The 14234-nt window shown below is 39.4% G+C and overlaps 1 protein-coding gene and 1 pseudogene across 1 annotated transcript in view; one reads left to right on the top strand and one right to left on the bottom strand.

Annotated features, from left to right (window-relative positions):
- The window catches only part of PCDH15 (protocadherin related 15), a 567896-nt gene that overhangs the window by 42704 nt on the left and 510958 nt on the right, over positions 1-14234 (top strand). The window contains exon 4 of the mRNA XM_046026577.1: positions 10502-10612. Within this exon, the coding sequence (XP_045882533.1) occupies positions 10502-10612 (111 nt within the window). The remainder of the gene's footprint in view (positions 1-10501; positions 10613-14234) is intronic.
- Positions 4305-4426, bottom strand: LOC123955813 (annotated as a pseudogene).

Raw genomic sequence — 14234 nt, 5'->3', positions numbered from 1 at the left:
ATTTATTTGTGTCTTCCTCAGTTTCTTTCATGAGTACTTTATAGTTTTCTGAGTACAGAGTCTTTGCCTCTTTGCTTAGGTTTATTCCTAGGTATCTTATGGTTTTGGGTGCAATTATAAATGGGATTGACTCCTTAATTTCTATTTCTTCTGTCTTGTTGATGGTGTATAGAAATGCAACTGAGTTCTGTACATTGATTTTATATCCTGACACTTTACTGAATTCCTGTACAAGTTCTAGCAGATTTGGAGTGAGTCTTTTGGGTTTTACACATAACGTATCATATCATCTGCAAACAGTGAGAGTTTGACTTCTTCTTTGCCAATTTGGATGCCTTTAATTTCTTTGTTGTCTGATCGCTGAGGCTAGGACTTCTAGTAGTATGTTGAACAGCAGTGGTAATAATGGACATCCCTGCCGTGTTCCTCAACTTAGTGGAAAAGCTCTCAGTTTTTCTCCATTGAGAATGATACTTGGGGCGCCTGGGTGGCTCAGTGGATTAAGCCACTGCCTTCGGCTCAGGTCATGATCTCAGGGTCCTGGGATCGAGCCCCGCATTGGGCTCTCTGCTCCGCGGGGAGCCTGCTTCCTCCTCTCTCTCTGCCTGCCTCTCTGCCTACTTGTGATCTCTCTCTCTCTGTCAAATAAATAAATAAAATCTTAAAAAAAAAAAAAGAGAATGATACTTGCTGTGGGTTTTTCATAGATGGCTTTAATGATATTGAGGTATGTACCCTCTATCCCTACACTTTGAAGAGTTTTGATCAAGAACGGATACTGTACTTTGTCAAATGCTTTTTCAGCATCTATTGAGAGTATCATATGTTTCCTGTTTTTTCTTTAATTAATGTATTGTATCATATTGATTGATTTGCGGATGTTGAACCAACCTTGCAGTCCTGGATTAATCCCACTTGGTCATGGTGAATAGTCCTTTTAATGCACTTTGGATCCTATTGGCTAGTATTTTGGTGGGAATTTTCACATCTGTGTTCATCAAGGATATCGGTCTGTAATTCTCTTTTTTGATGGGATCTTTGTCTGGTTTTGGGATCAAGGTAATGCTGGTCTCAGAAAATGAGTTTGAAAGTTTTCCTTCTACTTCTATGTTTTGGAACAGTTTCAAGAGAATAGGTGTTAATTCTTTTTTAATGTTTGGTAGAATTCCCCTGGGAAGCTGTCTGACCCTGGGTTCTTGTTTGTTGGGAGATTTTTGCTGACTGCTTCAATCTCCTGACTGGTTATGGGTCTGTTCAGGTTTTCTATTTCTTCCTGGTTCTGTTTTGGAAGTTAATACGTCTCTAGGAATGCACCCATTACTGCCAGATCATCAAATTTGCTGGTCTATAGTTTCTCATAATATGTTCTTAAAATTGTTTGTATTTCTTTAGTATTGGTTGTGATCTCTCCTCTTTCATTCATGATTTTATTGATTTGGGTCCTTTCTCTTTTCTTTTTGATAAGTCTGGCCAGGGGTTTATCAATCTTCCTAATTCTTTCAAAGAACCAGATTGTGGTTTCAAGATTTGTTCTACTGGTTTTTTGTTTGTTTTTTTGTTTTGGTTTGGTTTCTATTTGATTGATTTCTGCTCTGATCTTTATGATTTCTCTTCTGCTAGGTTTAGGTTTTCTTTGCTGTTCTTTCTTCAACTCCTTTAGGTGTAGGGTTAGGTTGTGTACTTGAGACCTTTCTTGTTTCTTAAGAAAGGCTTGTATAGCTATATACTTTCCTCTCAGGACTGCCTTTGCTGTGTCCCACAGATTTTGAACAGTTGTGTTTTCAGCATCATTGTTTCCATGAATTTTTTTCAGTTTTTCTTTAATTTCCTGGTTGACCCATTCATTCTTTAGTATGATGCTCTTTAGCCTCCATGTGTTTGGGTTCTTTCCAACTTTACTCTTGTGATTGAGTTCTAGCTTCAGAGCATTGTGGTCTGAAAATATGCAGTGAATCCCAATCTTTTGGTACCAGTTGAGACCTGATTTGTGACCCAGGATGTGATCTATTCTGGAGAATGTTCCATGTGCACCAGAGAAGAATGTGTATTCTGTTACTTTGGGGTGGAGTGTTCTGAACGTATCTGTGATGTCCATCTGGTGCAGTGTGTCATTTAAGGCCTTTATTTCCTTGTTGACCTTTTGCTTGGATGATCTGTCCATTTCAGTGAGGGGAGTGTTCAAGTCCCCTACTAATATTGTATTATTGTCGACTTGTTTCTTTGATTTTGTTATTAATCAGTTTATGTAGTTGGCTGCTTCCATGTTAGGAACATAGATATTTTAAATTGTTAGATCTTCTTGTTGGACAGACTCTTTGAGTATGATATAGTGTCCTTCCTCATCTCTTATTATAGTCTTTGGCTTAAAATCTAGTTTATTTGGTAAAAGGATGGCTACCCCAGCTTTCTTTTGATGTCTGTTAGCATGGTAAATTGTTTTCCACCCCGTCACTTTCTCTGGATCTAAAATGAGTTTCTTGTAGACAGTATATTGATGGGTCCTGTTTTTTATCCATTCTGATACCCTGTGTCTTTTTTATTTTAATATTTTATTTATTTGACAGAGAGAAATCACAACTAGGCAGAGAAGCAGGCAGAGAGAGAGGAGGAAGCAGGCTCCCTGCGGAGCAGAGAGCTGGACGTGGGGCTCGATCCCAGGACCCTGGGATCATGACCTGAGCCAAAGGCAGAGGCTTTAACCCACTGAGCCACCCAGGCACCCTACCCTGTGTCTTTTGATTAGGGGCATTTAGCCCATTCACATTCAGGCTAACTATTGAAAGATATGTATTTAGTACCATTGTATTGCCTGTAAGGTGACTGTTACTGTATATTGTCTCTGTTCCTTTCTGATCTAGTACTTTTATGCTCTCTCTTTGTTTAGAGGACCCCTTTCAATATTTCCTATAGAGCTGGTTTGGTATTTACAAACTCTTAGTTTTTGTCTCTCCTGGAAGCTTTTTATCTCTCCTTCTATTTTCAATGATAACCTAGCTAGATATAGTATTCTTGCCTGCATGTTTTTCTCATTTAGTGTTCTGAATATATCATACCAGTTCTTTCTGGCCTGCCAAGTCTCTGTGGTTAAATCTGCAGCCAATCTAATATTTTTACCACTGTATGTTACAAACTTCTTGTCCCAAGCTGCTTTCAGGATTTTCTCTTTGTCACTGAGACTTGTAAGTTTTACTATTAGACAAAAGGTTGTGAGCCTATTCTTATTGATTTTGAGGGGGATTTTCTGTGCCTCCTGGATTTTGATGCTTGTTCCCTTTACCATATTAGGGAAATACTCTGCTACAATTTTCTCCAATATACCTCTGCCCCCCTATGTCTTTCCTCTTCTTCTGGAATCCCAATTATATTAATATTATTTCATCTTATTTTATCACTTATCTCTTGAATTCTACTCTTGTGGTAGTCATTTGTCTCTCTTCTGCTCAGCTTCTTCATTCTCTCTTATTTGGTCTTCTATATCACTAATTCTCTCTTCTGCCTCATTTATCCTAGCAGTAAGAGCCTCCATTTTTTATTGCACCTTGTTAATGGCTTTTTTTTTTTTAATTTCAGCTTGGTTAGATTCTAGTTCTTTTATTTATCCAGAAAGGGCTTTTATTTCTCCAGACATGTTTTCTCTAATATCTTCCCTGCCTTTTTCTCGCCCAGCTAGCACCTTGAGAATCGTCATTCTGAACCCTAGATCTGACATATTACCAATGTCTGTGTTGATTAGGTCCCTAGCTTTCAGTACTGCCTCTTGTTCTTTTTTTTTTTTTTTGTGGTAAGTTTTTCTGCCTTATCATTTTATCCAGATAAGAATATATGAACAAGAGAATAAAATACTAAAAGGTTGGCAAAGGCCCCAGAAAAGTATATGCTAACCAAATCAGAAGAGACCCCAAATTGGAAGAAGGTAGGGGATAAAAAGAAATTTTGGAAAATTTTTTAAAAAAATTAAATATATATATATATAATTTAAAAACATATATTTTTTAATATATATTTTTAATTTTATTTTATATCTGTATGTATATATTAGACTGGTGAATAGAACAGAGCCACCAACTTGATTTGGGGAGTTTTTGGTCTCTTAGAAGAGACTACCTCCCAAAATTTTAAAGAAAGAAAATTATATATATATACAAATAAAAGGGTAAACATGATGGAGGGATGGAATATGACTGTAAAGCTGAAAGTTAAAAAATTAAAATTCTAAGAAAGGAATTGATAAGATACATTGGTTGGAAAAAGAAAGAGAAAGTGGAGAGAATGTGCTCAGGTTGGACAGTAGAACAAAACCCTGTCCTAGATTTAGGGTATATTTTGATCTATTATAAGAAGAAATTGTATCCTAAGATTTTTCAATTAGCAATAATCACGCCTCGGATAAACCTCATTGGCTACGATACTGCCACTGCGCAAAGCTTGTATCCTAAGATTTTTTAGAAGAAATAACCCTATATACAAAAAATTAAGTTAGATATGCAAATTAGTATACAAAAAATAAAGTTAGATACAATGAAGGATAAAATATGACTATAATAATGAAGGTTTAAAAAGATTTTTTTAGAAAGGTATTTTGAAGATAAACTATTTTAAAAACGTTAAAATGGGAAAAAGGAAAAGTTTAAAAAAATTAGAATAAGAAAAATAAAAAACTTAAAAAAATTTAATTACTTTGCAAGACTAAAGAATCTTGGGGAGAAAGCCATGAATTCCATGCCTTGTTTTCCCCTCCTCTGGAATTCCGCTATTCTCCATGATCAGTGAGCTTGGTCTTGGCTGGATATTCTTGCTGATCTTCTGGGATGAGGCCTGTTGCTGGGATTCTTAAATGTGTTTGCCTGAGGTGGAATTGCACCGCCCTTGCCAGAAGCCAGGCCAAGTGAACTGCTCAGGTTCGCTTTTGGGAGCTTTTGTTCCCTGAACGCTTTTCATAGAGCTCTGGAGGACAGGAATGAAAATGGCAGCCTCCCAGTCTCCAGTCCAGAGGAGCCAAGACCTCAGGACCCTCACTCCTCAGTGTGTCATTGGAGAAAAGCAGTCAGTCCCTCCCAACTCCCTGGTGTCTGGCCGCACTCTGAGCTAACCCGGCCTGTGACCCAGCATTTCTGTCTCTGGTACACAGCCCCACTTGGAGTCTCCAAACCCAGCAGATTCCTGCTGCACACTCCCAGGGGAGGAAGGTGAGTCTCCATGGATCTGCCACTTGTGGGGTCCCTGCTCAAAGAGTAGTGTCTTGACTGTGCCATGGATGATGGTTTAAGGTAACCCTGAGATGATAGCCCCCCGCTCAGCTCCGTCTCTGCAATCAGCTTCCCCTCTCCTATACCTACGAGCTTTGCTACACTCAGACACCCCTGGTTTTCTGTGAACCCGCAGGTCCTGAGACCACACTGTCCCTGCAAGGGCTCCACCCTCACTTAGCCTCTGGAGCAATGTCCCTCAGTGGAACAGATTTCTAAAACTTCGGGTTTTGTGCTCCGCTGCTCAACTGCTTGCCAGGAGCCAGCCCCTGCTCCCACGGTCTATCATCCCATATATCCGCTTGGATTCACCTCTCTGCATGTCCTTTCAGAAAGTGGTCTATTTTCTGTTCCTGGAATTGCTGCTCTTCTTCTCTTTGATCTCCTGTTGGGTTTGTAGGTGTTCAGAATGGTTCAATATCTATCTGACTGAACTCCTGCGACCTGATGTCATCTTAGTCTGCTACTCCTCTGCCATCTTGATTCTCCCCCTTAAGTGAATTTTCTAAGTGAATACTCCTCCTCTATGTTTCATACAAGGAAAATAGAAAGAGGTGAGGCTAATAGTTTGTCTTTACTTTTAAATTATGTGTTCATTATGTAAACTTTAAACAAGAATCAAAAACATTGAGCTTGCAGAGACTGAGAGGGCCTATAGGAACCACCTCACACAAATATTGTGAGAACTAAGTGAATCGTGAACGTTCTCATCTTCTTCTGGCAGATTAGTTTGTGAGAGGGAGAGAATTGGTCTCAAGAGAGTGGCTGGCCGGTGTGAACAGAGCCTCCAAGCTGTAGACTCAGGAGTCTTTCTAGAGCATATGGACTCCTCTCCTTCTCTGCTATGTTCTAATAGAACAGTTCAGTATTTATGGTAAAAGTTTCAAAATAGGGAACAAAAAGGAAAAGGGAAAAGAAAAGCCCCAGGCACAGCAGAACCTATGAAAGATTTGGAGATGTTTTTTGTCAGTTCTATGTGTCTTTTCCCCTAAGTGTGTCTCCACGTGCTTGTAGGTAGAGACAGTGGAAAAGAGAAAGAAAAAGAAAAAGAAAAAGAAAAGACAGGGAAGTAAGAGGATGTGACAGAAAAGGACCATAAATAGAAAGGGTTGCTCAAGAAATTGAGTGAAAAAGATCAAAGAAGGAGCAGAAGACAAAAGGACAAGAGAAACACTTTTCCTTAAAAGCAGAAACAGACAGCTAACTGCACATTTGATTTCTGGACTTTCTTCCTTACTACTTATGCTTTTAAAATAATTCATTGTCTGTGCATCCTGTGTTTCTAGCTTACATTTTATGAAGGTTGTTTCCTAATTTTTACTCTTCAAGCTGGAAAAATGAAACTCCCAGCAACTATAGAACAGCCTGGTCATGTATTTTAGGGAAACATTTATTGCATTTCCCTAAAAACCAACCTATCCAAGCTATAGCTGTAGTGTGAGATAAACATGCATTACTTAGGAACGATCTTTTAGAAGTTTTATGAGGCTGGAAATCCTTGTCACCTGTGCAGGAATTCCTTCTGAAGGCTTCCCCTTTCAGGGATTTGTGGACTGGGCATGAAACATAATATGTGCCTTTACTGCCTAGAGACTGAAGAAGCCAATTGGCCACATGTAGTTTCCAAATTACAGAAAAAGAAAAATGTGCTCTAGCAAGCTAGCAGTTCTGTGGAATAAATAATGACATTCTCTGAGCATGTGCCTAATTCAATGAGGCAAAAGAATAAGACACTGTGAGAGCACCTAACTTGGGGTTTATTGCAGATAGAGGTAAGCCTGAACTCAGCCACATCCTTGCAAAGAGAACCCATCTTTAGCCATTGTGGAAATTTCATGTAAACCTCAGTTACCTACTGATGTTTGTTCCTGCCACTATTCAGTTGCTAGTAACTCTGCTTCTATTAATAACACCATAATATTCACCTACTAACTTCTTAATTTCAAAACAAAATTGTGTGGAGGGCAAACATATTTAACCTGAAAATGTGGCCACCTCTGGCGTCTGTCGCCACAATTAGGATTTCTTTCAAATGAGTCCCACAGTGTATGGATGGGTAAAATTGCAGATTGGTCTGTTCTACTTAAGAATCTCAGGATGTTTGTTTCTTTTTGCTTGTTTGTTTTCCAACTGATGCTGCATTATTCATTAGCAGGAATCACAAATTAATGACCTTGATTTCCATTCCACTAAAGACATTTTGTTTGGCCACAAATTAATTTAAATACTTTATTTGTATTTACTTACTTGAGAGAGAGACAGAGCATAAGCAAGAGGGGCAGAAAGAGAAGGAGGGAGGGAATCTCAAGTAGACCCCATGCTGAGCACAGAACCCAACGTAGGATTCAGTCTCCTGACCTGATCCAAAAGATTATGACCTGTGCCAAAATCAAGAGTCAGACGTTTAACCAACTGAGCCACCAAGGTGCCTTTGGCCACAAATTAGTTTAAATGACTTTTAAGATGATATCTAAATATCATGAAATTTCACACTTACATCTAGATTTCCTCTCTATCTTGAGAAATGGAAATATGGAGACTTGGGTCCTGATTTCCAAATAAACCTGTCTAGTGTTTTTGTTGCTGTTGTTGTTGTTAACTTTTTTTGTTTTTGTTTTTTTCAGCTGGTATAATCCTCACATCTAAATGTCCCACATTTTTAGAGTTTACCTGTCTTTGCTGAGTTTTCCTGTGGTCTCACCTGCAGTGAGCGTATTATTATTTTTTTAATTAATCAATTAATTATTTATTTTCAGCATAACAGTATTCATTGTTTTTGCACCACACCCAGTGCTCCATGCAATATGTGCCCTTTCTATTACCCACCACCTGGTTCCCCAACCTCCCACCCCCGCCCCTTCAAAACCCTCAGGTTGTTTTTCAGAGTCCATTGTCTCTCATGGTTCATCTCCCCTTCCAATTTCCCTCAACTCCCTTCTCCTCTCCATCTCCCCATGTCCTCCGTGTTCTTTGTTATGCTCCATAAATAAGTGAAACCATATGATACTTGACTCTTTCTACTTGACTTATTTCGCTCAGCATAATCTCTTCCAGTCCCGTCCATGTTGTTACAAAAGTTGGGTATTCGTCCTTTCTGATGGAGGCACGCCGCTGAGCAGGGAGCCCAATGCAGGGCTTACTCCCAGAACCCTGAGATCATGGCCTGAGCCGAAGGCAGAGACTTTACCCACTGAGCCACCCATTAGCCCCGTTAGTTACCTATTATTACCACGTAACAAGCCAACACAAATTTAGTGTCTTAAAACAAAACACACTGATTTTCGCAGTTTCTGTGACTTCAGAGCCTAGACTCAGCTTGTCTCTCACAAGGTGGCAATCTGGGTATCGAGCAGATTAGTTCTCCTACGGAGAACTCAACTAAGGAAGAACTTCCTTCCAGTTAAACTCAGACTCCTGTCAGTATTCATTTCTTTATGATTTTAAGACAGAAGGTGTTGGCTTCTCGCTGACTATTGGCCAGAAGCTGCTCCCAGCTCTGACAGGCCACACTGAGTTCCTTGGCTGTACATCCCCTGAGTTCTGCAAGGAGGGTGCGCAGACCCAATCTGTTTGCAAGATGGAGTTGTCCCCGACACAGTGCAGCCACAAGACCGTTTGTCACCTATGCTGTCTCCTGTCGGTTAGAAGCAAGTCACAGCCCCTGCCACACTCAAGGGGAGGTTTTGCATGAAGCCATGAGATGCCTGTCACGATGTGGGGATGGACAGGGGCTCCCTCAGGAATCTGTTACACCCACTCTTACCTTCAACATTATTGTCATCATTTTTGAATGTCATATAAACGGATACTTTGAATAGTATTTTTTAACAAACTTACACTAAAGAGAGGGGATGAAGTTTCTATTCTGGTCTTAATACAGGGTAAATTGAACATGATCTCTTGAACTATTAACATCTTTGTTACCCTACTTGTATTTCCTTTATGATGTGGAAGAACATTTATATTACATTTAGAACAGAGAAAAATCAGGCATTTGTACTAACCATAATCATAAAATTTTAATTACCAATGTTGCAAACTCATCACTAAAACAAAGCACGAGCTTTGTTTAACCCACAAGCAAAATCAGAATAGTTAAAATTGAGCTATCTTTTCTTTTTCTTCTTCTTTTTTCTTGTTTTTTCCTTCTTTTTACTTTTGCCATAATTTTCATTGAATTTTGTCTAAAATAAGGAATGAGTTTAGGGATGAATAACAGCTGAGCTGATTGACTACATTTAAAGCAAAATCATTTATGCTGGTTTCTAAAACGTTCTGGATCTTTCCTTCTTTGGAGCTATGCCAGGACTGCATTTTTTTTGGGGGGGGGGGGGTTGGAAGAATGACCTGCTCTGGATAATGACCTGTGAGCTCACAGAACCAAGTACAAATCACCATCGCCCTCCTCCTCCCCTTGCCTTCCTCTCCTCCTCCCCTGACACCAATGTCGATAAAAGGATATTATATAGAAATCACAAATTGTGATGTTTGAACCTTTGATGACAAAATAAATGGTGGTAACAGGGAAATTTTCCAGATACCTGAACTTCGATTTAGAAGTACCCCAGGGCTATTCAAGAGTAACCCTAAAAATATACCAAAAACTGTCATGAGAAACAAGTTTTGGGATTATTATCAAAAAGACTGGTGAAAAACCCATTGATCAACATGCAGAGTTTTTAAAAATGACGCAAGTATCAGGGCACCTGGATGAGTCCGTCAGTTAAGCAGCTGACTCTGCTTTCAGTTCAGATTATGATCTCTGCATCCTGGATAGAGCTGTAGTTGCTTCTGTGCTCCAGGGGAGTTGGCTGGAGAGTCTCTGCCTCTGCCCCTCACCCATTCTTTCTCTCTCACTTAGAAAAATAAATTCACATTTAAAAAATGATGAGAGGGGGCGCCTGGGTGGCTCAGTGGGTTAGGCTGCTGCCTTCGGCTCAGGTCATGATCTCAGGGTCCTGGGATCGGGCCCCACATCGGGCTCTCTGCTCCGCGGGGAGCCTGCTTCCTCCTCTCTCTCTGCCTGCTTCTCTGCCTGGTTGTGATTTCTCTCTGTCAAATAAATAAAATATTTAAAAAAAAAAAAAAAAAAAAAAAATAAAAAATGATGAGAGTAGTAAATATAAAGCTTATAGGCAATATTTTCAGATGATAAACACGCTCTCTGTAAATTTCAAGGACTAAATTGCAACATTGCATTCTCTAATTCATCTCATATTCAAAGGAGTTGATTCTTTATCTTTCCCAATTTGCAGACATCCAATGACACCTTCGAAATTCCCCTCATGTTGTCTGGAAACGTGGTGTTAAGGAAGAGACTCAACTATGAAGATAAGACCCGGTATTTTGTCATCATCCAAGCTAATGTGAGTATTCAGTCTCCCTAGCTTCCCTCTGGGGAACTAACGAAGCAAAGAACTCACCCCAGAATGTACAAGTGCTCTCAGAGTGCTTGGTATAAATTATAGTAGGGTGCCCACAGCATAACGTGTATATTTTATTCTTCGAGATGGGGAAATGGGATGGAAGGGGGCAGGAGGATGGTTTCTACTCACTGTGTCCTTCCCTCTGAATCCCTCGCACCCACTCTTCAATACTTTGCCTTCAGCTCACACCGAAGTATTTTCTCAAAGTGGGATGCATGGAGCAGCAGCAGCAGAATCACCTTGGGAGGATATTAAACAGGCAGATTCCTGGACCCAACCTCAGACCCTCTGAATAAAATTTTTGAAGGGTAGAAGTGGAATGCCTGCATGTTTATTAACTCCCCAGGGGCTTCCAGAGTACACTAAAGGAAGAGAAAAACTGATCAGCAATCTACTCCCCCATGGCTTCCATTTCTTGAATAGTTGGTCACTATTGGTGTCAGCTTCTAGGACCATAACCAGGAATGTATGCGCCGCAGGAACAGAACATCAGAAAAATAGTTGCTTACATAACATGGACTTTTGTTATGGTTTTAACAAAATCCCTAGATTCGTGTGGATTAAGTGCTGGTTTGACAGCTGAAGTATATCACAGAGGACTCAGGTTACTTCTCCCCTTATGTTGTACCCTTTCTGAAGTTTGGTTATTTTTCCAATGTCATATTTGTCAGGTGCTAGTGAATACCACAACCATAAGCATCATAACTGCATTTCAAGTCTGAGGGTAAGCAGGAGGGAAAGGGGCAAAACTGGGACTCTTCTTCTTCCTTGTCCGTGAGGAGACTTGTCCCAAGTCCTTTTCCCTTCTAGCCTGGGATACCAGGAGGCAGAACAGAGAGATTGAAGGAGACTCTATGTAGCAAAGGGGAGCGAGGTAATCACCTCTGGATTATGCCAAGTCCTGGGCATCTCCTGGAGCTGGACAGGGCTGATAACTCCCTGATAATGCAGGGAGAAGAAGGAGGAGGAGAGGGGGAGGAGGAGGAGGAGAAGGAGAAAGAAGTGGAGGGAGGGGAGGAGCAGGAGAAGGGGAAGAAGAGTTTGTTAACAAGAAGAACAGAATGAGGCTAGTATTTTAGCAAACAACTGATAGGGCTGGCTACAGATGGCTTCCGATATTGACAAAAGTCCATAGTAAGTGACAGGATCATGTTCTGAAAGGGTTACTAGACTCTGAAGCCAGTCTGTGCCTTTAAGCATGCCTAGGCATTGCCATCATACTCACATAGCAGAACAGAAAGACAGCAGAGAGGGGCAAAAGGAAAGCATTCCCCATCAGCTCTTCTGAACAAGTTTATATGCAACAAAGCATCACTCAGTGGGTGGCCATTTTTGCTGTAAAGATATTTGCCAGTAAGGGGGGGGATTTGTATGTGTATATTCATATTTAAATATATAATTTATATCTATACATTTATATTAATATTGTTTTATATATTCATAAATATAAACACATTTACACATGTAAAATATATTTATTTTATATAACATATATATAATTCATCTGTTATATGTAGTAGGTAGGTAGTAGATATAGATACATAGATAGAATTTTTGAAGCCAAATTTCTGGATTTACATTCAAAATTCTCCAGTTTGTTGTTTTTCAATTCATTGTCTTGGCATCCAGGGGTAGAGGCTAAAGCAGAAACAGCAGATATAAGAAAAAGTAAAATCAACTGGCCTCTCAGTAGAATCACTAGGTATGAGTTCCTCAAAACCCTGAAATCTTTCTTTTTAAATATTATTTCCATGGAAGTGAAAATGAGAAGAAAAAATATAGTTTCCCTTGGCCTGACTCAGAATCTCTAATAAAATGTAAGAAAAAGTAAGATTGCTCTAGAATGTATTTGAAAATTTGTTTTTATTGTGCTATTTAAAATGAGTTATTTTTTTTAAAGAAACACAAGCTAAACATTTGAGTTGCTATTTAATTTAAAATATTTATAAAGACATCTGGAACAAGTTGCATGAAATTTTCTAGACTGCCCATAAGTGCAGGAGGGAGTGTTAATTTTTTAGCATTTCGGGGAAAAATTATGAGATAGGTTGTGCATGACTCATCAAAAGGAAAGATTGGAATTGGCAAGAAATCAAAGAAAAGGTTAATTTATCTGTAACAACTTTTACTACAAATATAAATCATAGAGTATAGAATATGAATGTTAAATATAAGAGATTAGAAGTTTTTAGTGTTTTTAAAAACTTTCAGAGCTATACCCTTTTAATGGTTTTAGGATAAACCAAAATTAGGATGCATTATAATTTATCCAACTATACTTCCTGGTTTTTGTTTGTTTGTTTTGTATTTTGGCTTGAGATGATACCCACCCTCAATTCTCTTGTGAGAGGCAGTGAATTCTAGAACCACGTTGCCTGGATTTAAATTCCAGTGCTGCTATTGACTAGCTTTTTGACTTTGGGCATGTGCTACTTATGTACAGCACTTTAGTGTTTGAAAATGGATAAGTGAGGGGCACCTGGGTGGCTCAGTCTGTTAAGCATCTAACTCTTGATTTTGGATCAGCTCGTGATCTCAGGGTTGTGAGAATGAGCCCCATGTCAGAGTCTGTGCTTAGCAGGGAGTCTGCTTGAGATTCTCTCTCTCTCCTTCTGCCCTCGCCCTGCACACACACATACATACTCTCTCTCTCTCTCTCAAATAAATAAATAAATAAATATTTAAAAATTGATAATTTAATAATGGATTTTTTATGAGAAAATATGCATATGTATGCATGTATATGTAGGGCTTTTACTCTTACTAAATAATGCCATATTATTTTCCAAAGTATTACAACACATCACTCCCTCACAAATGGTAAAGAATTCCTCATTGTCTCTACATCTTAGACACATAATTTACTTAAAACTGGGGATGTTGGAACTGAAAAGCTGAATCATCCTTGCTTGAGAACGGGTTGTGGGTCTCCTCCCAGCTCTGAGTTCAGGGACCTTACCTTTGTGTCCTTGGTGATAGAGCCTAGAGGATGGAAAGTGACAAGTGCTACAGATCAGAGCTTCTTCTCTCAGAGAGATGGTTGCTAAACTTGGACTGCTTCATATATGTCAACATCTATGTCGGGGAGCAAGAATCCCTGTCCTCTCAGAGGTCCTTCTAGCTGGACTAAGGAACAAATTGACATGAGACAGATTCACAGGAGAAAATAAAATGTAGTAGGTGTACCCTATGGGAAATCCACGTAGATATGGGAATTCCAAAGACAAGCTGGATGAGGACTCTGTGTCATCCTGAACTAGAGAGAAGGGTGTGGAGGTCTGGGACTTCAGAGGAAAGGGGTGTACTTCACATGGTCATAAGTAAAGCATATGTCTGATAATCAGATGTTTGCCATACCATACAGATGGGTCACTCAGATGAAATTTATCTCCATTAATAACCTTTATTCTGGGAAAGACCCCAATTTAAATTCTTCTGTGTGGTTAAGAGAAAGACAAAATTTATCTTGAGCCTGTAGTCTCAGGTGCCTTCAGCTCAAAATATGCCAAAGTTGTATATTGGGGAGGGGGTTGTCCTGAACCCCTTCATCTATATAATTTAT

The sequence above is a fragment of the Meles meles genome, chromosome 13 (assembly GCF_922984935.1).
Source record: "Meles meles chromosome 13, mMelMel3.1 paternal haplotype, whole genome shotgun sequence".
In the NCBI taxonomy this organism is placed as follows: domain Eukaryota; kingdom Metazoa; phylum Chordata; class Mammalia; order Carnivora; family Mustelidae; genus Meles; species Meles meles.
Note: the sequence above shows the minus strand (reverse complement) of the source record. Positions and strands in the feature narration are given on the sequence as shown.